This window comes from Osmerus eperlanus, chromosome 13, assembly GCF_963692335.1.
Source record: "Osmerus eperlanus chromosome 13, fOsmEpe2.1, whole genome shotgun sequence".
Lineage (NCBI taxonomy): Eukaryota > Metazoa > Chordata > Actinopteri > Osmeriformes > Osmeridae > Osmerus > Osmerus eperlanus.
This window is the reverse complement of record NC_085030.1, coordinates 16,233,071-16,257,536: the sequence shown is the minus strand read 5'-3', so window position 1 is coordinate 16,257,536 and position 24,466 is coordinate 16,233,071. Positions and strand designations below refer to the sequence as shown.

At 44.5% G+C, this 24,466-nt stretch overlaps 1 protein-coding gene across 4 annotated transcripts; it reads left to right on the top strand.

Annotated features, from left to right (window-relative positions):
* Positions 1-1,627: 1,627 nt before the first annotated feature.
* Positions 1,628-22,373, top strand: glrbb (glycine receptor, beta b). 4 transcript variants are annotated; one of them, XM_062476967.1, is made up of 10 exons: positions 1,628-2,006; positions 6,762-6,903; positions 8,574-8,680; positions 10,115-10,182; positions 13,354-13,580; positions 15,378-15,460; positions 16,349-16,489; positions 17,560-17,712; positions 18,294-18,376; positions 19,274-19,408. In XM_062476967.1, exons 2-9 carry the CDS (start codon positions 6,782-6,784, stop codon positions 18,359-18,361), a joined length of 969 nt encoding a protein of 322 aa, XP_062332951.1. In that variant the 5' UTR covers positions 1,628-2,006; positions 6,762-6,781; the 3' UTR covers positions 18,362-18,376; positions 19,274-19,408. The 4 variants fall into 4 exon arrangements, with proteins under 4 accessions (XP_062332951.1, XP_062332949.1, XP_062332950.1 ...); XM_062476965.1 differs by lacking the exon at positions 18,294-18,376 and adding an exon at positions 22,081-22,373 and having other exon boundaries at positions 1,630-2,006; positions 19,274-19,569; XM_062476964.1 differs by lacking the exon at positions 18,294-18,376 and adding an exon at positions 22,072-22,373 and having other exon boundaries at positions 1,634-2,006; positions 19,274-19,563.
* The last annotated feature ends 2,093 nt before the right edge of the window (positions 22,374-24,466 follow it).

The window sequence follows — 24,466 nt, the reverse complement described above, 5'->3', positions numbered from 1 at the left end:
GTGTTCATGACTGGGAAGATACAGACCCCAAGAGACAAGGATCTCATTCCATGACCCAGTGCCCAAAGCTATTACTATACCAAACCCAATCAATATGATCTTGTGATGTGTGTGTGTGTGTTGAGTGTTCAATGTGTGCATGAATGCCTGTATTCATATTCATTAAGTGCATATTGTACAGTATGTTCAGGAAAGATGTGCTGGGGAGGATGAGGAGGAGAAGAAATGAGAGAAGAGAGAGTCCAAAGAGAGAGAGTCCAAAGCTAGAGTATATCTCATCGTCTACGAACACACACTTTGTCTGTGTCGTTAAAACGGACATCACCATAAAGACGTCTTGGAAAAATGATCTTCCCTTTCTTCAGGGTAACATTGTGTCCTCATCTTTTGCAGGGAAAACTCTCCCCCATTCTAACTTTATTACCACGGTATACATTTCTTGTTCTGTATGTAGTATCCAAATCACTTGACAAGATCAAATTCATAACAAAGCAGTACATCAACTCTTGTCAAGGGGCTCAATATCCTTCGAAACAAAGGAATCTGTCAACACAAAGTCCTTATATTACTTAAAGCTGAATAAGCCCCACATGCCAGAAATAATACTACACCAGTTTGGTTTAAACACACTGACAGTATTTTGGGAATGGTGTCTGGCTGTCCATCAGTGAAGTGATGTGTCGCCAGATGTTGGACAATGTCTGGGAAAGACAAAAGCTGACTGTCCAATGGGGCTTAGCCTTGATTATGACATCAGAACGTATTAATCATTATTTATCTGGTGCAGATTATTGTGCATACATAGATAAAATATGTACAGTACATATTATTTACACATTCATATTTTAATATCTAATAAAGTATATGTGTGAAAATAATGCTATGTTGATTGGACTGAAACTCTACACAGTGAGATACTACAGTGAAAATGCAAAACTATATGGTTTGAAGACCTGGAATAAAAACAACAATTGGACCACGTCTATTTTCTTGTAGTAGTGAGACAAAACAATTCTCAAGCAATTCTTCTTGGGTAGACACACACAAGAATGAGCCATACACCAAACAGCTAGTTTGTCTCTGATATCTGACCTTGCTGGTGAGCGAGTGGATTGCTAGAACATGTTGGAAGTCAGCTTTGATTCTGCTAGGCCATAGTACAATGTGGAGTAAGTCAGGATCTCTCTCTCTCTCTCTCAGCCCATAACTTAACAGCCCATGGTCAGGGGGTTAGGTTAGGTGATTAAAACCTGCCTGCATAAACGCAAGTTTCATTTCATCAGTTGGTCGTACATGCCGACAGACCTGCACACGTTGAAGGTTTGAATTTGCATTCACTTCAATACGACTACAGTACGTACTCACACTCGGGGTTACGACACAACTCAGTTTTATTACCCAGTGAGTGTGCTTAACATCCCACTCAAATCTATTCGTCAAGAGAAGAGAAAGTATTATAGCGATTTAACTGCTTACATTCAAGTGACGCTTAATATTTTACAGATAACGGTCTGCTAGATGTTTTGCATACGCACTGTCATAAATTGCAAGGAGATCGTACCAGCTAGCACTTACTTACAAATGCTTACGTAATGGTTGTACTGTCGTCGGAGAATGGACAAGCCGTCCGTGGTGATGATGCTGGGCATGTAGGCTTGTCAGCCTCTAAGCATCTTGCTACTGCGCATGTTGCATGACAGGTGCACACGCTAGCCTCCATCTTGGGTTTCCCCAACATAGGCTAAACGTACAGCAGCGCCATACACTAAATCAAAATAAAAAAAAATAAAAAAACAAAACAGCGGGAAACCAAAATAAGAAAATGTTGGCAGTCTGCCTAAATGTAGGTATTGAATTCAAATGTAATTTTCATTTATGAATGCGAGAGAGACAGACAGAATGGGAGAAGAGGAGATCATGAAAAACAAGGACCAAGACGCGTCATGAAGGCTCACTGAAGACCACTTGCAGAGTCAGCGTTAGGAACAAGAAAATAAAAATAACTGGTAAGTGTAATACATTTCTTATAACATATAAAAAGCCTTGTGGCAACCGGCTTTGGTCTACATGTGCGTTAGACTGACATATGTGCTATGTTCGCCGTATGTTTTCGCTTCGCATGTAAATGGCATTACCCCCGCATCTTCCTATAACCTCCGGCGTCATGGTGGGCTGTGTTGCTCTCTCCATCTTCTGGTCGCAATGCTCACGATTTGGGGCGAGTGTTGACGTCTGCTCCAATGTTTGCCTGGTCGCAACCGGTCTTGGCGTGCACGTGCAGCCAGCCACAGGTTGCGACTGTTGTTAATTGACGTCAAAGCAATTTGATTTGTATTCGAGGTTTTACAGGATACACTGCTTTTCAGCAATTGACCTTGTGGAAATGCAGGTGAAAGTACATTGCTCATAAGGAAACATCCATAAATTCTCCAGTAACTAGAAGGGTCATAAAATTATTTATGGTGTTTGGCCACGGGTGATAAGACCTAAACATGCCTGTGTGTGTAGGATGTCTGTACGATTGTTTACTGCCCTGTGTCTGTGGTTTTAAATCTAATAACGCAGATCAAGCAGAACCTGAATCTGTTAAAGTTGTGATGACTGGAAAGGGTTGCCTATTGACTGGATACTCTGTCTACCCATAAGAAGTCCATGTCTACTGTATCATAATACAACTTTAAGTGGGCAGACCATTGCCATTGCCAAACCATAAGTTTTTTTTATTTTATTAAATCTTACATCTAGCCAATGTTATGTTAGGGATACTTTAATGATGAGCAACACACCCACCTCTTTAAGATGATACAGCTCACAGTGCATTAGATGAGCAAGCGTGAGAGACTGGTTGTTTTTTTTCTCAAGGCTCGCCTACAGGAAGTCTAATCATCACATGCCAACAGTAACACGACAGAAACACTATACTGATGCAAACACGCCCACTTTATTTACTGTAATAATGAAGGACATAGAGAGGAGGAGATGGGAATGATAATCTTAAACTCCAGTCCTCAGAGATAGAGAAGACAGGAAGGAGAGAGGACAGTGTGAGGAGAAGAGGAGAGAGGGAAGAGAAGACAGTGTGAGGAGGACTGATGAACTAGGGATATGAGCTGGTGGTCATCTGTGTGACAGTGACTCAGAGCTTTCTCAGGTTAGGGGAATTTTAAGTAAAATAAGAAGTGGTGAAACTTCATCAGATCATCTGGCACCCCTCCAGCTGTGCCTCTGTGTCTGTGTTTGTGACGTGTGTGCCGTGTTGTGTGTGTGTGCCGTGTGTGTCTGTGTGTGTGCCGTGTTGTGTGTGTGTGCCGTGTGTGTCTGTGTGTGTGCCGTGTTGTGTGTGTGTGCCGTGTGTGTCTGTGTGTGTGCCGTGTGTGTCTGTGTGTGTGCCGTGTTGTGTGTGTCTGTGTGTGTGCCGTGTGTGTCTGTGTGTGTGCCGTGTTGTGTGTGTCTGTGTGTGTGCCGTGTTGTGACGGCCCTGCAAAAATGATGTCTCAACTGCGTGTCGCAACTCTGTGTCTGTGTGTGTACGGTAGAGTGCGAGTACCTGTCGGAGGGAAACCCCCAGCATTTGGGCTAAGTTCGGTCGCTGAATGAATGAAATGACGTAGCCGAGCTTGATGTTGGCTCTGTGTTTTCTACGCTGAAATGAACCTGGCAGAAGTGTGGCGTGATTTCGCCTGCAAGGACGATAATCGATGTGAAGGAGAGAAGCTGACGGGGGAATACTAGGGTGCCGTGCCAGAGAACTGGAGTGTGTGTGCTCCTCGATGAACTGTGGGAGTTCAGAGGAGGTGGAGTGTGTGTGCTCCTCGATGAACTGTGGGAGTTCAGAGGAGGTGGAGTGTGTGTGCTCCTCGATGAACTGTGGGAGTTCAGAGGAGGTGGAGTGTGTGTGCTCCTCGATGAACTGTGGGAGTTCAGAGGAGGTGGAGTGTGTGTGCTCCTCGATGAACTGTGGGAGTTCAGAGGAGGTGGAGTGTGTGTGCTCCTCGATGAACTGTGGGAGTTCAGAGGAGGTGGAGTGTGTGTGCTCCTCGATGAACTGTGGGAGTTCAGAGGAGGTGGAGTGTGTGTGCTCCTCGATGAACTGTGGGAGTTCAGAGGAGGTGGAGTGTGTGTGCTCCTCGATGAACTGTGGGAGTTCAGAGGAGGTGGAGTGTGTGTGCTCCTCGATGAACTGTGGGAGTTCAGAGGAGGTGGAGTGTGTGTGCTCCTCGATGAACTGTGGGAGTTCAGAGGAGGTGGAGTGTGTGTGCTCCTCGGTGAACTGTGGGAGTTCAGAGGAGGTGGAGTGTGTGTGCTCCTCGATGAACTGTGGGAGTTCAGAGGAGGTGGAGTGTGTGTGCTCCTCGATGAACTGTGGGAGTTCAGAGGAGGTGGAGTGTGTGTGCTCCTCGATGAACTGTGGGAGTTCAGAGGAGGTGGAGTGTGTGTGCTCCTCGGTGAACTGTGGGAGTTCAGAGGAGGTGGAGTGTGTGTGCTCCTCGATGAACTGTGGGAGTTCAGAGGAGGTGGAGTGTGTGTGCTCCTCGATGAACTGTGGGAGTTCAGAGGAGGTGGAGTGTGTGTGCTCCTCGATGAACTGTGGGAGTTCAGAGGAGGTGGAGTGTGTGTGCTCCTCGATGAACTGTGGGAGTTCAGAGGAGGTGGAGTGTGTGTGCTCCTCGATGAACTGTGGGAGTTCAGAGGAGGTGGAGTGTGTGTGCTCCTCGATGAACTGTGGGAGTTCAGAGGAGGTGGAGTGTGTGTGCTCCTCGATGAACTGTGGGAGTTCAGAGGAGGTGGAGTGTGTGTGCTCCTCGATGAACTGTGGGAGTTCAGAGGAGGTGGAGTGTGTGTGCTCCTCGATGAACTGTGGGAGTTCAGAGGAGGTGGAGTGTGTGTGCTCCTCGGTGAACTGTGGGAGTTCAGAGGAGGTGGAGTGTGTGTGCTCCTCGGTGAACTGTGGGAGTTCAGAGGAGGTGGAGTGTGTGTGCTCCTCGGTGAACTGTGGGAGTTCAGAGGAGGTGGAGTGTGTGTGCTCCTCGGTGAACTGTGGGAGTTCAGAGGAGGTGGAGTGTGTGTGCTCCTCGATGAACTGTGGGAGTTCAGAGGAGGTGGAGTGTGTGTGCTCCTCGATGAACTGTGGGAGTTCAGAGGAGGTGGAGTGTGTGTGCTCCTCGATGAACTGTGGGAGTTCAGAGGAGGTGGAGTGTGTGTGCTCCTCGATGAACTGTGGGAGTTCAGAGGAGGTGGAGTGTGTGTGCTCCTCGGTGAACTGTGGGAGTTCAGAGGAGGTGGAGTGTGTGTGCTCCTCGGTGAACTGTGGGAGTTCAGAGGAGGTGGAGTGTGTGTGCTCCTCGGTGAACTGTGGGAGTTCAGAGGAGGTGGAGTGTGTGTGCTCCTCGATGAACTGTGGGAGTTCAGAGGAGGTGGAGTGTGTGTGCTCCTCGATGAACTGTGGGAGTTCAGAGGAGGTGGAGTGTGTGTGCTCCTCGATGAACTGTGGGAGTTCAGAGGAGGTGGAGTGTGTGTGCTCCTCGATGAACTGTGGGAGTTCAGAGGAGGTGGAGTGTGTGTGCTCCTCGGTGAACTGTGGGAGTTCAGAGGAGGTGGAGTGTGTGTGCTCCTCGATGAACTGTGGGAGTTCAGAGGAGGTGGAGTGTGTGTGCTCCTCGATGAACTGTGGGAGTTCAGAGGAGGTGGAGTGTGTGTGCTCCTCGGTGAACTGTGGGAGTTCAGAGGAGGTGGAGTGTGTGTGCTCCTCGGTGAACTGTGGGAGTTCAGAGGAGGTGGAGTGTGTGTGCTCCTCGGTGAACTGTGGGAGTTCAGAGGAGGTGGAGTGTGTGTGCTCCTCGGTGAACTGTGGGAGTTCAGAGGAGGTGGAGTGTGTGTGCTCCTCGGTGAACTGTGGGAGTTCAGAGGAGGTGGAGTGTGTGTGCTCCTCGATGAACTGTGGGAGTTCAGAGGAGGTGGAGTGTGTGTGCTCCTCAATAAACTGCAGGAGTTTAGAGGAGCTGGAGTGTTTCTGCTCCACGATGAACTGCAGGAGTTTAGAGCATCTGGGTCGCTGCACCAGCTCATACACGGCACGCAAAGACAACATGTGTATGTAGGGAAGCAGGTCCTGTTTGTGGCAGCATACATGCATCACAGTCAGCCTGTGATGAACGACCCTGGTCACACAGCGTGTAAAGGAGCTCTGGGTGTGTTTATAGCGGTATAGAAAGGCGTTTAATCCAGAAAATACCTATAAATGGGTCTATTCCATCACTTGTCTGGTGTACATGGTGGGTTTCAGGAAGGTGATGGCAGACGTAGGCCTGGATATAGAGGGTGTGATTACGTTCAAGACTTATGGACTTAAGTGTAGAAACCAAACCCATTGGCTACTGTACACTTATATAAAAACAATTAAGACCGGAACAGTCGTTCTTGAATTAATGTAAATGATCAGGCTGCATTCCTTATGTGCCCACCCCTCCAAAAACATGGTGTACACACAGTATTCTCATCAACTGTGTGTAATAATGCTACAGGGAGCATAGTTAATGCGCTTTTTAATTATAACGGCAAACAAGTTTTGTATTACTCTCATAAAAATATTATTTAGTTAATGGTTGGAAGTATTGCTTCGTAGTTAATAGCTTTGTCTGTTTGCGGAAAGGAGCCATGTTGTTCATCGAATGTGGAAAAGCAACATTTTCCGTTTGTTCCTGAGCGGGAGGTGAGCAAGACTGATCCCACAAGCTTTGATTCGTCCTCCTTCCTTTTCTCAGGCGTACGGCGAAGCGTCAAGATGAAGGAGATGAAGCTGACCGCCTTTCTTCTCCTCCTCTTGGTTTGGATGGAGGGAGGATCCACCAAGGAGAAAGGAACTAAGAAAGGGAAGAAGAAAGGAAGGCAGGTCGACTGTCCCTCGTAAGTATGAGAGCCAGCACATTTACATTTAAGGTCTTTGCACACTGAGTCCGAAATTCGTGTCCGAAATGTTTGCACGTTAAAAACTAAATACTACCTCACGTTATGTCAATCGCACTTACACACTGCCTCTGAAACTTTCCGTCCAAAACAAAGCTGCGTTCTTCTGCGTTTTCAGCATTTTGATAGTTTTTTTTTTAATTCAGAGCCACCGAATTTTGAGGCTGACGATTGCGAAAAAACGCATACGAAAATTTCGGACTCAGTGTGCAAGGGCCTTAAGTCATTAAGCAGATGCTCTTATCCAGAGCGACTTACAGTAAGTACAGGGACATTTTCCCCTAAGGACACAACGTCATTTCGCACGGCCGGGAATCAAACCGGCAACCTTCTGCTTAATAACCCGATTCCCTAACCGCTCAGCCGTCTGACCCCCGCTCAGCACCTTCTCATCCAGAGGTGCGTCTTGTAGTTCCCAGTGTCTTGTGTATAGACAGATGAGAGAGTTTGCATATGAGTTCCCCATCTCTGAGAAACTCATCCAACCACAGACAGATGTGAAGTGCATTAGATTGGGACTGGACAGCTGGCCAAAACAATCAAAGCTAAGAAAAAAAAGGATTTGTCATTTCTATCCCAGATTTAACACGAAAGCCTCATTTGTCATGCAGTGTTGGATGTCTTAATACACTAATACCAAAAATGGGAATATATTATTGGCAACGTAGAGTTGTTTTGGTAAAGAGGAAAAGCCTTTTATTTAGGTACAGTATAAACCATTTAAACTGTGTGTCTGACTGTATGTCATTGTGGATCAGTTTGGAACAGCTTGTCTAAATTGTCTGCAGAAAGTCTAGCTGGGTGGGGCTTTCGAGAAAGAATATGTGGCACACTTTGATCAGAGGAACCGCAAATGTACACAGTCAAAATCCCTGCCCGGACCCTTCTACTCATCCTCTGAGCACGATCAGGTTTACATAATGAGATATAAAGTGCTCTGGGAGTTAGATTCCCTGGCAGAGCAGTTACCACCCACATGGAGGCAGTTTCCTGCCCTCTATGCCAGGTCCCACTCTTTCTCCTGTATCTCTCCCCCTCTCTCCCCCCTCTCTCCCCCCTCTCTCCCCCCTCTCTCCCCCCTCTCTCCCCCCTCTCTCTGTCTGTTTCCCTCCCTCTCTCTCACCATCCCTCCCTTTCTCTCTGTCTCTCTCACCATCACTTCGTCTTTCACTCTCTTTGTCTCTCTGTATACATCTCCCCCCTCTCTCTCTGGCCATCTCTCCCCTCAGGTTATCATTCCTTCAGAAAATCAGGAAACCGCAGTGTTCCCTGTGCTGTGTGACATGGGAGCGGTCGGAGTGTTTTTAGAGTGCCCTCACACTCACAGAGTATGCTGGGAACATTTGCTTTTTGCTGTTTGAACACCTTCTAGCAGAACCTATAACAGTATTCCTCTCCCGGAAAGGTTGTGAGACCCTGACAGGGTGGTCCACTTCTAAAGTTAATTCAATCACCTGTTCAGTATACAGAGTTTAAGTGGAGTTAAAGTAAGGCTGTGCAGTTCTCTGGTGAGAATGCGACCTGCTGCTGTGTGGTGTGGGCTGCTGTATAACCTCCTCCCCTCTCCTCCTCCTGCCCCTCCCCTCTCCTCCTCCCCTCCTCCCCTGCAGAGAGCTGTCAGCTGAGGACCTTGCACGGGTTCCTGAAAATTCAACCAGCAACATCTTGAACAGGTTACTGATCACCTACGATCCCAGAATCAGGCCCAACTTCAAAGGTGAGCAGCTTCTGTCTTTCTCTCTCCCTCTCCCTCTCTGCTTACTGTACTAATTTAATCCAACCTTCCATCATTTCTCCCCCCACTATCTATTTCAGTGTGTGGGTTCTACACACTGTTCAGTTGGGTAAGTTACCTGAAAGGCTCAAATGTTTTCAGACAATTTGTTCTAGTTCATATATAACCATTTCAAAGTTTTCGATTAAAGGCTTACCACTGCCTTTGGGTGATTTACATGGAATCCGCCATAATGCAAGGCCTGTGTTCTGACCCCAAACATTCTAAATCACATCTTAAACATGAGATCATGACAGTTTCAACTCAGATCAAGAGTCCATCATGCTGAATCGCATGCGCCCTTAAGCCCAATTTATACTTATGTCGCAGACACTTTTGAAAAGGTCGCCGACAGAAATGACGTCTCGGTCGACACTTTTAACCGTCGCTTAGAAGTGTCGCCTACCAGGAGAAATTTCTACTGGCGCTGATGTCGTCACATAGTGAAAAATTAAAATGGTCAGTTTCTCCGATTGATCACCTAGGCTACAAAGCGTTAACAATGTAACCATAGCTATGAATGTAACGGTAAAATGATTCTGTTTACGTCACGCGAACCTTGAGCACAGGCGACTGTTTGCCGAAGTATAAATGCAGCTGCCTGAGCGACACTTTTTTTTTTTCGTCGGCGACCATTTCAAAAGTGTCCGCGACCGAAGTATAAATTAAGCTTTAGAACTCGCGTGCATCGTTTACTGTACAGACCCTAGCAGGTATCTACAGTATCCTCTCTTTCGGTGCGTCACGTAGAACGCACAGAACATTCTGAGAATGTTTCCCTGTTGCCAGGTGTCGTAACACATTCCGCACTCCCATTCGAAGCGTTTCCATGGAGACCTGATGATCTTAACAGTCTGTGGTGGTCTTGGGGTCCATCTTCACACGCTGGCACCAAGCTTGATACGGCTCTCTGGGGTTTTGCGCTGTACGGCTGCCTGCTATTCTCCCCTCTGCAGACTCACATCTGGTCTTCATATCGAGGCTAGATGAAAGCTCTTGACTTCCATTAACTTCAAAGTTGTAATCTCCCAAATTTGATTTGAAGCTGTTCCTTCTGCAACTGCACGCCTGGGCCATTAAATCACAACCTGCTTTTGTGGCTGCGTTTGAAAGTAACACCACCAGTGGTCCTGTAATATCTTTATTCTGGCTCGATCAGAACACACAGAATTCCTGTGTGTTTTGGCGTATTTTATGATAATCACAAGATGTAAATGTTCTCCGTTAAGGTGAATATGGAGATCTTGATATGGTGTGTGTAGGTTTGCAGATTTACTGAAATATACATTATTACGTGTATCATAGCTCCTGTAGGACCTACGGTACAGTATGTGCTAACTGCCAGTTTCTGATTATGTTTTTCTGTTTGGTTTCCAGGCATTCCTGTTGAAGACAAAGTGAACATTTTCATCAACAGCTTTGGGTCGATCCAGGAAACCACCATGGTGAGACACCCATGATCAGATTGTCTAATAAATAATAATACCTTTTATTTGTAATGCGCCTTTCTTGCCTCAAAGCACTAGAACCACCATCAAAGTGCTCTTACAGCCATCTTCACCCTAGCTCTGTCTTTCATCCGCATTAGTTAAGGGAAAACATTATCAGGAATATTATATTTCGGGGCAATATTTTCCCTACAGATTTGAGGGAATGTATTTCAGAATGCACAAGATAATTTTAGCGGTGGAGATTTATGGAGACTAGAGGTTTCATGGCTCATTTATCTGATGTCTTAATTGCTGCTAGAAGTGCTTTTCCATTGCTAATGAATAGATTAAACTCAAGGACGTGCTGATTTGACCCTGGATCACTTAAGAGACAATGAGTACGCTGTTGAAATGTTTTATAAGAAACTTTCTCATTCTTTTTCTATCATTTGAGGATGCAACGTGCGTTGTGTTAACTGTCTAGCCCTTGTTATGAATTGAAAGCCTTTGGGATTAATTTTCCAATAAACGTTGTCTCCCCTGAATTTTGAACAGCCTTTCTGACTACAGTGATTCATAAATACTAGGAAAAGCCTGTCTGAGAGCATGTAAATAGTTTTTTAAATGCCTGGATATAATTTGACAAATTCACATTTGCATACAACATTAACTCTATACTATACTGATCATTCCAAAAGAATGAACTACATACTATTTAAATCATGAAGCATATATTGCATAACTGTCTCCAGCCTGTGGTTTGAACCTGTCTGCATCACCAACTGTCTCTGGAGGAAGGGATCCCTCATGTAATATCTCCTCCCAGCTTTCTAACATTTTCTCTTTGAGAGTATTTTCTAAACGTTTTCCTTGTCTTCTTTGAGGGTTTAGGTTGGTTATAGGAGCTGATCTGTGGGCATCTGAGAAGCCCTCTGTAAAATTCCTTGTCTAAAGGGCTACGCAAATACAATTTGATTAAGATGTTTGTAGGTAAGATGCTTCCTGACGAAACTGGCAGTTGTCTCAGTACCCTTAAGCAGGTGTTGTAGTGAAAATTCAGCTGAAATTTCCAGTTCTTGTGTCTGTCAGATCTTTAAGGGTAGTGGCATCTACACAGATGCCTTGAATCCTGTATCCTGGAAAGACGATCGTTTTCTGCTGAAGATATTTCTCTTGGCCGAAGATCAGTGCTGTGTGTCTGCAGAGCCTTAGCACTTAACGCTGGCTAGATGGGAATTTCACACCTGGAACGATTGAGATGATATATGTCACACACAGAATGGCAGCAACAGTGCAAACCAAGATAAAAACCCTTCTTCCTGTCTGCTGTGAGCGAAACAGATATGGAAACAAAGGAGAGAGAGGACTGTACAGAGATGGAGAAAGACAGTTAGAGAAGAGAGCGAGGTGTTAAACAGCTGGAAACTCATCCTTCTTTACTAATTGCATCCTTTCCTTTCACTTCTGCTGTCCTGGAGAGAGGAGTGTGTTTCAGTGACAGAGTCCAAATGAGTTAGGAAGGGAGGCCGACAGATACAGCTGGTCATCTCCCTCTCGATGTATCACTCTCCAGGGCTTCTGATCTCAGGAAATTCTTGCTGGTCATTTACACCTCGCCTAAATGCTTGTCGCTGCTGTGCGTCGACTGCAGTTAACACATCCATTTTCCCTTTATGAGTGCATTCTCCCTGAGAGGATGACTAATTTGATGATGCAGGGTGCAATAAACCCCAGAATGATTTATAGTGCCTCTCCAGTAGAGTTTTTCCTCTTTGATTACTCTCGGTGGATTTACATTTACATTTAGTCATTTAGCAGACGCTCTTATCCAGAGCGACTTACAGTAAGTACAAGTAGGGTGAAGTGCCTTGCCCAAGGACACAACGTCAGCTGGCATGACCGGGAATCGAACTGGCAACCTTTGGATTACTAGCCCGATTCCCTCACCGCTCAGCCACCTGACTCCCTTAACTCCCTTAACTCCCTGAACACATCCCTTGGATGTGTTCAGTTTGCTCTGCATTTGCCGTGCCACAAATAGCCCACAGTTCCATTCACTAAAACAATGTGGGGAATTGTGATTAACAAAATAGCTTCTTTTTTTTGAGGATAAAAGACAAAGTAGTATCTTGTAAATGTCGGAAGGGTCGACATAGCATTATGTCAGCAACATTCATGTTTTATGAAATAAGATTTCCTCATGAAGCATTGATGTTCTATGTAATGATATTACATTTCTTTTCACTGAAAGTTTTTTTCACAATAGGCATACGTTCACATACACACAGCTGGTATTTTGGTAGATGTGGTATTTGACGTGTAATCCATCTTCAAGTTTCGCCCTAATAGTCCCTCCCTACACCTGTTTCCCCATTTTGATAAATATATATACCTTCAGTGGAGACATAACACATCATGCCAGCTGTCAGTCAGTGAGTGATATGTTCTCACCAGCAGAACCAAACAAAGCCCATCTAATACGCCTCTAACAAGCTTTTAGCCGGATCATTTGTCCCTGTGTTGATAACCTTTGACCCTGCTGGCCCTCCAACCCCTTCCCATGTGTTCACTGTGTTGATTGCTCCGAACACAAACAACAGCAGCTTTCTGCAGCTGTGGAATGGCATCTTGATTGGATTTTGACGAAGCTTCAATGTTGAAACAGCTTTGAGAAGCAGCTTGCTGCTTTCATGATGGAAAGTATGATCTGGGATCTACGTTGTCTGGAAAGAGGCCAGCTTGTTGGCTGAAAGGACTTTGTGTATAAAGGCGACTTTGAATCATGATGGTACATAGGAGACTACAGAAATAACATTAAACCTCAGGGAGTCAGTTGAGTCAGATGGCTGTGCGGTTAGAGAGTCAGGCTATTAATCAGAAGGTTGTTGGTTCGATTCCCAGCCGTGAAAAATGACATTGTGTCCTTGGGCAAGGCACTTCACCCTACTTGCCTCGGGGAGAATGTCCCTGTACTTACTGTAAGTCGCTTTGGATAAGAGTGTCTGCTAAATGACTAAATGTAAATGTCTAAATGTAAACCTCACCATAATATTTGCCCTTGTGCATTTGACCTCAGATATGCCTACATTATGTATTATATATGTCACCATGACAACGTTTCATAACAACAGCATAGATCTAGGTTGATGCCCAGTGGTGTCTTGATATTTTGTGTCCATCAAACAGGATTACAGGGTGAATATCTTCCTGCGTCAGCGATGGAACGACCCCAGGCTCAGACTTCCTCAGGACTTCAAGTCTGAATCGCTCACCGTCGATCCCAAGATGTTTAAATGCCTCTGGAAGCCAGATCTGTTCTTCGCCAACGAGAAAAGTGCGAACTTCCACGAAGTCACCCAGGAGAACATTCTGCTGTTCATCTTCCGTAACGGAGATGTTCTGATCAGCATGAGGTAAGAGAACACATCCGAACACATCTGAACACATCCACCCCACAGGTAGGAATGGATGTGTGTATTGTGACTTTATTCGACCAACATGTGAATTCCGTACATACATTGACTGTGAGCTGTACAAACTAACTGGCACCTTCCAGAAGATTGTTTAGTCTTACAGAAATACATTTCCTTCTATTTTTGTGAACAGCGAACTAACTGCAATGCTTTGATGTATGTAAAGTTATGACAAATACGACTTAGTTTAGTGCTTTAACATAATTATGAGGGCTAATGGAAATCACTACACTTCATCAAAACTAAAAGCTGTTTTACAGTTTGATTTACTGGCACTATCGTGTACTGTTTTTCATCTTCTAATTTTTACTGGCTTCCAGAAATCCTTCCACAGAAATGACTATACACAGAAATTACATTATTGTCTCAATGCAAAAATCGCATACATCTCCATTTTCCAATTTCCATTTGTAAGCGCAGTGATTGAGTGAGGCTTGCTAGGACCATAGGGAGTGCGTTCTAAAACCTCTTCTCAAAAGCTGCTTGGCAGGCTTAGTAGTCGAGATTTAGCAATATGATCCAGTACATCTATTGACTTAAGCATTTATCAAACTGATCTGAAAATACCGTGTTTACAACATCCATAACTTAAGTCCGTGAACATAAGCATGTATACAAGGATGACAAGGCAAAATTGCGCACATAGCCTAACGCTAATTTGGAGATTACAGAAATGAGTCACCAGCTAATTCACGCCTCCTGACCTAGTAGCGTCACAAATATGTGAGCGTTCGAAAGTGGGCGCCACAGGGCAAATCATGTGACAACATGCGAATATTCGAATATTATCCGATAGACAAAAACTACGCTATAAACGATTTAGTATGGCTTCAGAATGTACCAATAGAAGGCTATCACATTATCATGGTTGTAGCATTGCTTCGAGCGTAATTCTAGGTAACTTAGCCCGGCAGCTAACGATAGCTAGCTACCTTTTCGGAAAAAATAACTTACGCTGTGGGGACCGTTGTTGGAAATATTTGGAACTCACTCTTTCACGGGTTCTCGTTGGTGTCAAACCTCTTGGGGAATCAAACATGTCAATCAAGCATGTCAGCCACTCCTTCAGAAGATGGCTAGTTTGAGCTTCTTACTCACAGGAACTTGCTTTGAAGCTTGTTCCGTCCCGTATGTGACGCAACGTCTGTTTTTCTGTGTTAAAGCCTTGAGTCTTTCCTCCTGTTTATGTGTTCTTTGGTTCATTTCATCGGGAGGCAGTGTGAGCTACTGTTCACCTATCAGTGCATCTGCACTTGTCATAGGCAGCTAAAATAAAAGCTTTCATGTGCAAATGAAAGAGGATGGAAATAAATATGCAACTCTGCTCATGCACAATGAAGGAAGCACGTTAAGAATTCATGCCAAGAGCACAGAAGCGGCTGTTTTTTTTTGTGTAAAAGGGACTATCTTTTCAATCATTCAGTGTCTTTTGTATTCTGACAGGATGAAATACGGACAATAATTCTGCTGAATCATTTCAGCGTTTCATTTGATGATATTTTAAAATATATGCTTGTAAGAGCACCATTAACTACTAGATTTTCACATGCAGCAACCTCACACAACATTACAAATCTACAATCCTAACCCTTTTGTTGAAGTTTACAATATCTTAACAGCTCAAAGGGCTAGTCTACAAGTTATAGCCTGCAAATTTAGTAATTTATGATGCAAAATTGATGCAAGTTTCACCCTTTTACTTGAATATGGTGGTGTAATGACTTTGTTTGTCTCCAGGTTGTCAGTAACTCTATCGTGCCCCCTGGACCTCGCTCTGTTTCCCATGGACACCCAGCGCTGTAAAATGCAGCTGGAGAGCTGTGAGTAATCTCCAGAGCCTAAACTAAGGATGACACATCCTCCACATTATCATATCGCTGTAAAGTCAAGTGAGATATATATTTATGTAAATGTGTATGATCTATTTTCAGTTATTTCCAGTTTGGTTTGCCTCGAAAGGTTTTCTTCAAGCTGTTAAGGAACTAACGTTTTCTGAGGGTGTCTGGGAGGAAGAATCTATCTGCATATTTGTCGGTCTGCGAAGGCAGACAAGAATATGAGCATGAGTCCTGGTGTAGCATCTTATTTATGGAGGAAAGTTGATGCAAAGTAAAGCAGGCATGCAAACTCCTCACGTTTAGGTGAGACTCACCTTTTTAAAACCAAAATGGGTTATCTACATGATTTGTTCAGATCCGATGAGAACATTTTATTTTTTTGGGGGGGGGGAGGGGGGGGGGTCGTGGCCTTGGCCAACACAACACAACATTTTACCCGTCTTTACAACTGGCTCTGGAACCAATCGTCACTCCTAATACCTAAACCTCAAAGCCAATCAGGGACAGGGTGGGGAGAGGTTTTCTACATTGATCTAGCCTCTTAATGTTGCTCTCAAAGTGCACTAGATTGATAGTTTAACTTTTTAAATTTAAGAAATGTTCTTCCGGGGTAGCATACCCCCGGCCCCCCCTAGAGGGTCGGGGGTTTGCCGTATCGTTCTCACTTTTTTTACCCCTAAACTTTTTGCAGGCCTGGTAAAGAGGTGTGACCCAAAACCCTAAATATATCAGTATGCCCCCAAAACATCCTGATGTTTTCACGTGTTTGACATACATCATGACGTGTGCATGATGTATGTGCATGTGTGTGTATGATGCATGTGTGTATAATGTATGTGTATGGGGTGTGGTGTGTGTGTGTGCCTGCAGTTGGCTACACCACAGATGACCTGCGGTTCATGTGGGAGACTGGAGACCCAGTCCAGATGGAGGAGATCGCCCTGCCTCAGTTTGATATCAAACAGGAGGACATCGAATACGGGAACTGCACCAAGTTCTATGAAGGAACAGGTATGCTCCTCAATGTCTTCCAACTATGCATGAGAGACAAGGTGCCATCTATAAGTGTATTTGTGCACGTACAGTATCAGCCTGTATTTTCATGCAGTTGTTGGGCATGTATACAGTGCTTTAGCTTAAGGTCAGGGTTAGATTATTGTCATGAGCAGAGTGTCAGAGGGAATGGGCGTACATTACAGTATGTCTATCTTAATGCAATAGGAGTACTTGCTTCTTGAAATCTGATTGCATTCGTAAAACAATCACCTTGAAATCAGAGACATTTTGGGCCATTGGATTCAGTGGCTTGATAAAGATTTTCCAAAAGAATGATTCTCATGAGTTTGGCTGACAAGGTACGGTACACTGCCTTTCATCAGGTCATTAATTATTCCCAGTGAGTAGGAATGTTGACATCTCTCAAAACACTCAGAAAAGGAAGGTTCTTCATTAGGATTTCAACGCAGCAATTCAAAAACCTTTTTAGCACAGGGGAAAATTGTTTTTGTATGTTGTTAAATGTACGCTTGTTTCGTTGGTAAGAAAACGTTCTCACACTTTTGTGTTGTAGAGAATCCATGTAAAACTCAGCAATGTGTTTCATAAATGAACCGTAAAAGTATTTGAACGTGATAAAACTACACTAAGGTGCTTTAGAAACAGACCTGATGCAAAAAAAAAAATCCCCAATATTTGGGGAAAAAAGGTTAATATATATATATTTTTTTAAAGTTCAAATAAACTAGAAACTGTTAGTGTAGTGTTGTGAGTGGAAAATAAAGTACCACATTTTTGGGGGGAAAAGGTTACACACATAGGGTGATACAGTTCATCAAAGGAGAGCTTAGGAGAGGGAATCACAAGGTTGAAGACCTGAGATCTAAGATACCACGGTAACACATAAAGGCCTTTAAATAGTGTTCAGAAAAAGTGAGGGGTGTCGGGGGCCTGGCCCTGCCTGCTCTGCTTCTAGTTAAGAACATGGAGACCTAGTTGATAGTGGAGAGATAGTTAGGATAGTGGAGACGGCAATGAATAAACCTAATACGTATTTGTGTTTGTTCTCGTGTGTTGTGCTCCAGGTTATTACACGTGCGTGGAGGTGATCTTTACCCTGAGGCGCCAGGTGGGTTTCTACATGATGGGCGTGTACGCGCCCACTCTCCTCATCGTGGTCCTGTCCTGGCTCTCCTTCTGGATCAATCCCGATGCCAGCGCCGCCCGGGTTCCTCTGGGTACCTCCACCACACTCACCATACACTAAACACCACCTGGCATTAAAATGTCAGCATTTCCTGTTAACAGTTGACTGCATGATCGTGTTGTCTAAGACGTCGAAATCTGAGCTAATGTCCAGTGATTGTTGTTCTCACCCTAGTCTCTGTCACCATAAAGCTGTGGTTCTCAATCCTGGTCCTCGTGTTCCCCTGACCAGCATGTTCTGGATGTTTCCCTGCTCCAACACACCTGATTCAAATGAATGAGTTGTTATCAGGCTTCTGCAGAGCTTGATAACGACCCAGTCATTTGAATCAGGTGTGTTGGAGCAGGGAAACATCTACAACATGCAGTACAGGAGGCATGAGGACCAGGATTGAAAACCACCGCCAATGAAATAGCTCCTAAGACCTCCTCCCCACCGGTGGGAGACGTATTGTCCCCCTCAGGTCATGTTGTCAGTTGGGAGAACATCTTGTGGGTTTTCCTCGCCCCTGTGACCGCAGAGAATCTCATGATTGTGGCTTGAAGCAGACCAGCCATTGTTGTTCCCCTCACCTCACTTCCTCCCACCTCCCTCTTCCTGTCTCCCCTCCAGTCGTTCATCATCACTTCCATCCCATCCCTCCATCTGCTGTAGAGGGCGACCTCATGACACCCCAGTAAATGGGATCATCGCAGGTCAGTCATTCTCACAGTGTGTGCTCATTGGATTTCGTTGCACAGATGTTTGTGTGTGTGTGTGTAGCATGTGTTTGTCTGTTTGTGTTGTTGGTGTTATTCTTATTGTCAGGTTTGTTTTGAGCCTGACATATTGCGAGGCTCGGTGTAGGTCAGTGCTTGTGGAGATCAGAGGCTAACTCTTGTTTTGTCCCCACTGGAAAAATTGTCGTTGAGGGGCAACGTTGTATCAGCTATCAGCTCCCCAAACAGAAACAACACCTTCTTTGTGGTTTATAAAACAGGTCAGGGCTGGGTAATCATCTTTACAGCACATTCAGAGTCTTTTATATAACGGCCTAGATTAATTGTTTGTTCCCGGAAAAAACTGTGAAAGCAGTCTATTATCGGACCACAGGTGAACTCACATTAGCACTACAACGGGAAAGGTAAAACAGGATTCATGGAGTTTGTAATTAGTCTTTTGTTTTAAGTCCTGCAGCAGTGATTGTGATGATTTCTATCATAATTTATCTGTTCAACAACCCCATTTATGTAATTCTTCGACAGCTATATAATAGTTACAATGTTCTAAACAGCGAGTGAGTTACATATTGGAACAAGCAGGTATTGTACTGTACACCGTCTTGGGCTGAGGCAAACAAACATTCGGAAATTGTATTGTATTGAAGATCATTGTAGTTTTCAGCTGTCCGGCTTAGCTACCACCAACATAAATCAATTAGGTTTAAAAATTAAAACTTTAAGCTAAACTTCGAGGCACATAAAGTACTGTAGATGTCAGATCAGACGTCCACCCCGAAGGGACGCAGAGATCCTCCTCACAGCAGCAGCTCAGGTCCAGCCTCCCTCCCTGACCTTGCCCTGACAAGGTTGTCCGGCTCTCTGCTCATCCAGGGATCCTGTCTGTGCTCTCGCTCTCCTCCGAGTGCACCTCCCTGGCCTCTGAGCTGCCCAAGGTGTCCTACGTGAAGGCCATCGACATCTGGCTGATCGCCTGCCTTCTGTTCGGCTTCGCCTCCCTGGTGGAGTATGCTGTGGTGCAGGTGATGCTCAACAGCCCCAAGCGCATCGCGGCCGAGAAGGCCAATATGGCGTCCAAGGAGAAGGCGGAGGGGAAGACGCCCGGCAAGAACAACACCGTCAACGGAACCGGAGGGACGCCCATGCACGTCAGCACGCTGCAGGTGTGTGTGTGTATCTGTGTGTGTGTGCACGTCAGCACGCTGCAGGTGTGTGTGTGTGCACGTCAGCACGCTGCAGATGTGTGTGTGTATCTGTGTGTGTGCACGTCAGCACGCTGCAGGTGTGTGTGTCTGTGTGTGTGTGTGTGCACGTCAGCACGCTGCAGGTGTGTGTGTGTGTTTGTTTGTGAAAACCAAATCTTGAAATTACTTCATAAATTGCATTGGTTTATCTTGGGGTCTTTTGGGGTCATTTATGAAATGGTTATGTGTACATATGTATGTGCGTTTATATGTGTGTGTGTGTGTGTATGTGTGTGTGTGTGTGTGTGTGTGTGTGTGTGTGTGTGTGTGTGTGATTTTAGACATCTCGTCCTCACACTTAACTGAATGACAAATGGTTCATCTTGCTCAGATCCATTGACATGATTTGATTGCTGAAAGTAGATGCAATCTAAATGCAAAATAGGGAGATCCAATCATTAATAATTGGTATAATCTCCTGCACCACCTCCTGACACTCAGATCAATCAGGTTACAAAACGGCCTAAATGTCTTTCAATTGTAAACTTGATGGACATTAATTTACAGTGGATGTTAGTTAAGACTGGAGTGGCTTTCGAGAATATTACATTTGTCCTTAGATAGCAAATATGTTTTCATGTCAAAACAAATCAAACTAATTGAGCTTTAATGACCTTAATGACTTTAGTGCAACTGCGCAATTCGATCTTAATCTGCTCTTTAGACCTTGAGGAGGGGATTGGAAAAGCTCCATGATATATAGTACTTGTTAGACTCCATTGTTGTATAGTATATCTGCAGCATTATATGAGAGCAATGCAACAGATCAGTAGAGTAGATTGTGATGACAAGGCACATGCACTAATTATTAGCCATCTGGTCCACAGGCCATTAAATTTAATCATTTAAATTCCTGACACCCAGCAATTCATTTATGTCCACTATTGGTTTTGGTCGAGTAACTTTGCAATCACCCTGCCCTTTTTCTTTCTTTCTTTTGTCCAATTGAGATGAAATTCTGGGTGTGCGGGTCACATATGTGAGCAACGTCAGGGATATGTAATAGTTGCGTAAATCAAATTATTTCATGAAGTTAAAGATGCATAACTAACAAAAATGCTTCCTTAAAATAAGTTCATTAGCCAAACCCAAACACTTGTGTCATACAAAACAAACACTTTAAAAGCCTTTTCTCCAGGCCTAAGAATGCCTGACACTGATCCTAGATATGCTCATGGAAGTGAAAAATATGTGTCACAACGGTTTATCGTAGGTCCTGTCAAAAATATCTCCGGTTGATGTGGAGAATATTCCTACAGGAATTCTTTCCATGTGGTCTGCCAGTCCAGCATCAGTCAAACATCCTTCACTGGCGAGATCAAATGCTGGAGAAATGAACCTGCCGCACGTCAAGACTCAGATGTTTGAAGCGTGACGCCGTCTGGAAAGCAAACCCACTGAGCCACAATGGCTTCACACGCGAGGCATGTAGCGTGGAGCCACTGAGGGCTCAACTCTCAAACCGCACAGTCTTGAAAGGTTCGCTGAAACATCCTCATTAATCACAAGTTGCCTTCGTCTTGCTGAGACAGGCGTCTCTGGAAAGTGGAGGTTGGGGGAGATTTTAGAAGGGTTGGAGGTAAAGGAACAAAGACAAGTCACACGCATTTTTTTGTTACGTTTTTTTTGCTTCCATAGTTCCTTTGATGATGAGCCCAGGTCTTTTTCTTTCCCAGTTACATTTACATTTAGTCATTTAGCAGACGCTCTTATCCAGAGCGACTTACAGTAAGTACAGGGACATTCCCCCCGAGGCAAGTAGGGTGAAATGCCTTGCCCAAGGACACAACGTCAGTTGGCATGACCGGGAATCGAACTGGCAACCTTCGGATTACCAGCCCGATTCCCTCACCGCTCAGCCACCTGACTCCCAGTTATGGGGGCTAGGTGATTTGGGATGGCGTTTTGAGGTCCTCAAACCTTTTTAATGGCTTCTTTTATGGATGTGAGTCACAGAGGATGACAGGAACAGAAAAGGACGTTGGTCCCGTTTTCCTTCTCGCATCAGTGTATCTTTACAAGCGCCTCGGAGGCATCGCTCGAACCTCCCAGCTCTGTGTCTGATGTGCTCGCCATCTGCAGGGAGGGAAAGATTAAATGGATGGGAAACTAGTGCCAGCTCTCCTGTTGCATCTGTCGCTGAGATGTATGACTGCAGTAAAGTGCCAGGAGGAGTCCCAGACTGGACATCTAGGAGGGATCCGATCCAGAGAGGTACAGCAGTAACACCACGCTGTTCCTGGGGTCGAATCCCTGATGTGTCACGTTATGCCTTCAATAAGAAGGGTACCTAGCAACGGCGAGTGTTTGTCCAGGATGTCAAGGCTTTCCTGGGGTTGGTAGGGAGAGTAACTGAGAGGAAGAGGTTCTGGTCAACGTCGTTCACCTACCCTCCTCTTCCTCCTCTTCGTCCTCTTCCTCCTCCAGGTGGCGGAGACGAGGTGCAAGAAAGTCTGCACCTCCAAGTCGGACCTCCGCACCAACGACTTCAGCATTGTGGGCTCCTTGCCCAGGGACTTCGAGCTCTCTAACTTTGACTGCTACGGGAAGCCCATCGACCTGTCCGGCGCGCTGGGGAGGTTGCAAGGGAAGCACAACAAGAAGCCGCCTCCTTCGAAGCCCGTCATCCCCTCGGCTGCCAAGCGGGTGGACCTCTATGCCCGCGCCCTCTTCCCCTTCACCTTCCTCTTCTTCAACGTCATCTATTGGTCCGTGTACTTGTGATAATCTTGGCTGGACCTGATGTTCCCTCCAGGATCACAATGACTCGTATTGAGAGACTTGTTGCTCTTGTTGGTTAGTTGTAACAGTTTCAAATTCTTGTACTCGCTGTGAAATATTTTACTGTTGATTGTTTTTTCTACAGGTACACTCTTGCACTCTTGTGGGGAGTTTCATGTTGTTCAATTGTAACTTGTTTAACTGCATGCTCTTATGGTTCTTCCCTTTGGCACTTATTTGGTTTTCCACAATGTATGCTTCATGTTTTGGCTGCTCGCAATGTTTGGGCTATCTCGTTGTTATGATCAGTCACCTATGCTCTTTTGTAAAGCTCTCTCTTGGAAGTCGCTTTGGATAAAAGCGTCTGCTAAATGCATAAATGTAAATGTAATCTTGTGTTTCGGTCAATGACCCCCACCCCCTTCCATGCTTTACTTAATGATCTAGTTGTACTCATGATATATTGGGACTTGAAATAGTGATGAAGCATCACTGGAGTGATTCCTGTGATGAAGGGTGTAGAAATGAATCCACAAAAATTAAATGAATCAAAAAAAATCACGAGAGAGAAAACTCACGTTCTCATTAAGAGGTGAGAGTTTGGGTTCCGGTTGAATTCCGGCCCAAAGTGTAACATTGTAAAATCTTTGCATGTTGAAAAATGGTATACAGTAAAAACAGTATATAAATATAAACATATATAGATATGATTATAAATATGTTCTATTGTAACTATAAGAGTTTGTTACTCTTGGTATTTTCTGTATGGGATTCTAGTGGATAATGTGACACCGTATAGCACCGTATTCTAGTTCAGATGGTCGAATGACACTGCCACTCCATCTATTGTAACTTTTTACCATCTTTCACTTCCTGTTCCACTTCCATCATCATGTGTAAATGGGCCACAAGCTGACCATGTATATGTGAAGTTTACAAACAATTAAACAATCAAATTGCTGGCATAGAAATGTGTTTGTGCTGTTTATTGTCGTCTCACTGTGTGTGGCCTCTGATAGCCCTCGTGTCACTAAACCTGAAAGTTCAAGCAGATATATATTTAAAGACGTTTCTCTCTTTTTAGATTCAACAAAACACCCAGCACAAGGTGTGCACATTTCCTCACCCCATTTAGCTGCATCACCACTAATTTAGGTCCGTAAATACAATCCTGCGGGAAATAACTATGACTGAACTCGTAATTGGAAAAATATCCAGTGTGTCCACCATTGCTGGTGCGTCATTGGCTGATGAACGTGGAACCTGGGCTGGAAGCACACAGATGTCCCCTCCAGGTGCTCTGACCCTTGGCTAATCCCTTCAAACCGCTGCGTAATTATTAATGGAAAATATGTTGGGATATTGACCTCTGAGTAGCATTGCAAGACTCCTCATATGAAATCCACCATGACTTTAACGAACCGAGATAGATCATCTCGTGACAAGCACATGTGCATATATGCAACAGTGATGCAGAGGGAACTGCAGAGGTTTCGATTACGTGCAAATAAAATAATATAAAAATGACTTGAATATCATTCAGGTTATGTTAATTTTGGCTACTGAATTTTTATAGGTTAGACAGCATGCTTTAAATATGTGCCCACTGATCAAGCCAATAAGAGCCAAGGCCACTGTCACTGCAGCTGTCATGGTAACAGACATTATGGTGAAGATTTGTCAAATACTCATTGAGGACAACCAGCTTTGAGTTTCTTAGACGAGCCTTGAATCTGAATGTAGACATCCACGAATACCGACACCGCACAGAAATATCGCTAAAACCAGAGAGTAATATCCATTTGCCGAAACTCTGGGTGTTTTCTTCAATGTCATTTCGACGAACATGCAGAGTACCACTGTGCTCTGCAGCGCCCTCTAGAGGCATGTCTTTGTATTGAAATCACAATGGCTTAGAAAGGTAAATTAATTCACAATGATCAAGTTTGTTCTTCTTGTCTCATTTAAGATTCAGCGCTGGATTTTTTGTTGTAAAATGTAGTATACAATACAATGTTGTTTTATGAAAGACAATGTAAAGGATGGATAGGGCCCATAAATTTACATTTAGTCATTTAGCAGACGCTCTTATCCAGAGCGA

Bases quoted from the DNA above. Each gene is read 5' to 3' on its own strand.
- glrbb (XM_062476964.1), top strand. From the start codon at position 6,782: ATGAAGGAGATGAAGCTGACCGCCTTTCTTCTCCTCCTCTTGGTTTGG. The intron at 15,461-16,348 runs GTGAGTAATCTC...GTGTGCCTGCAG, and splicing joins TAAAATGCAGCTGGAGAGCT to TTGGCTACACCACAGATGAC. The intron at 17,713-19,273 runs GTACCTCCACCA...CTGCTCATCCAG, and splicing joins CGCCGCCCGGGTTCCTCTGG to GGATCCTGTCTGTGCTCTCG.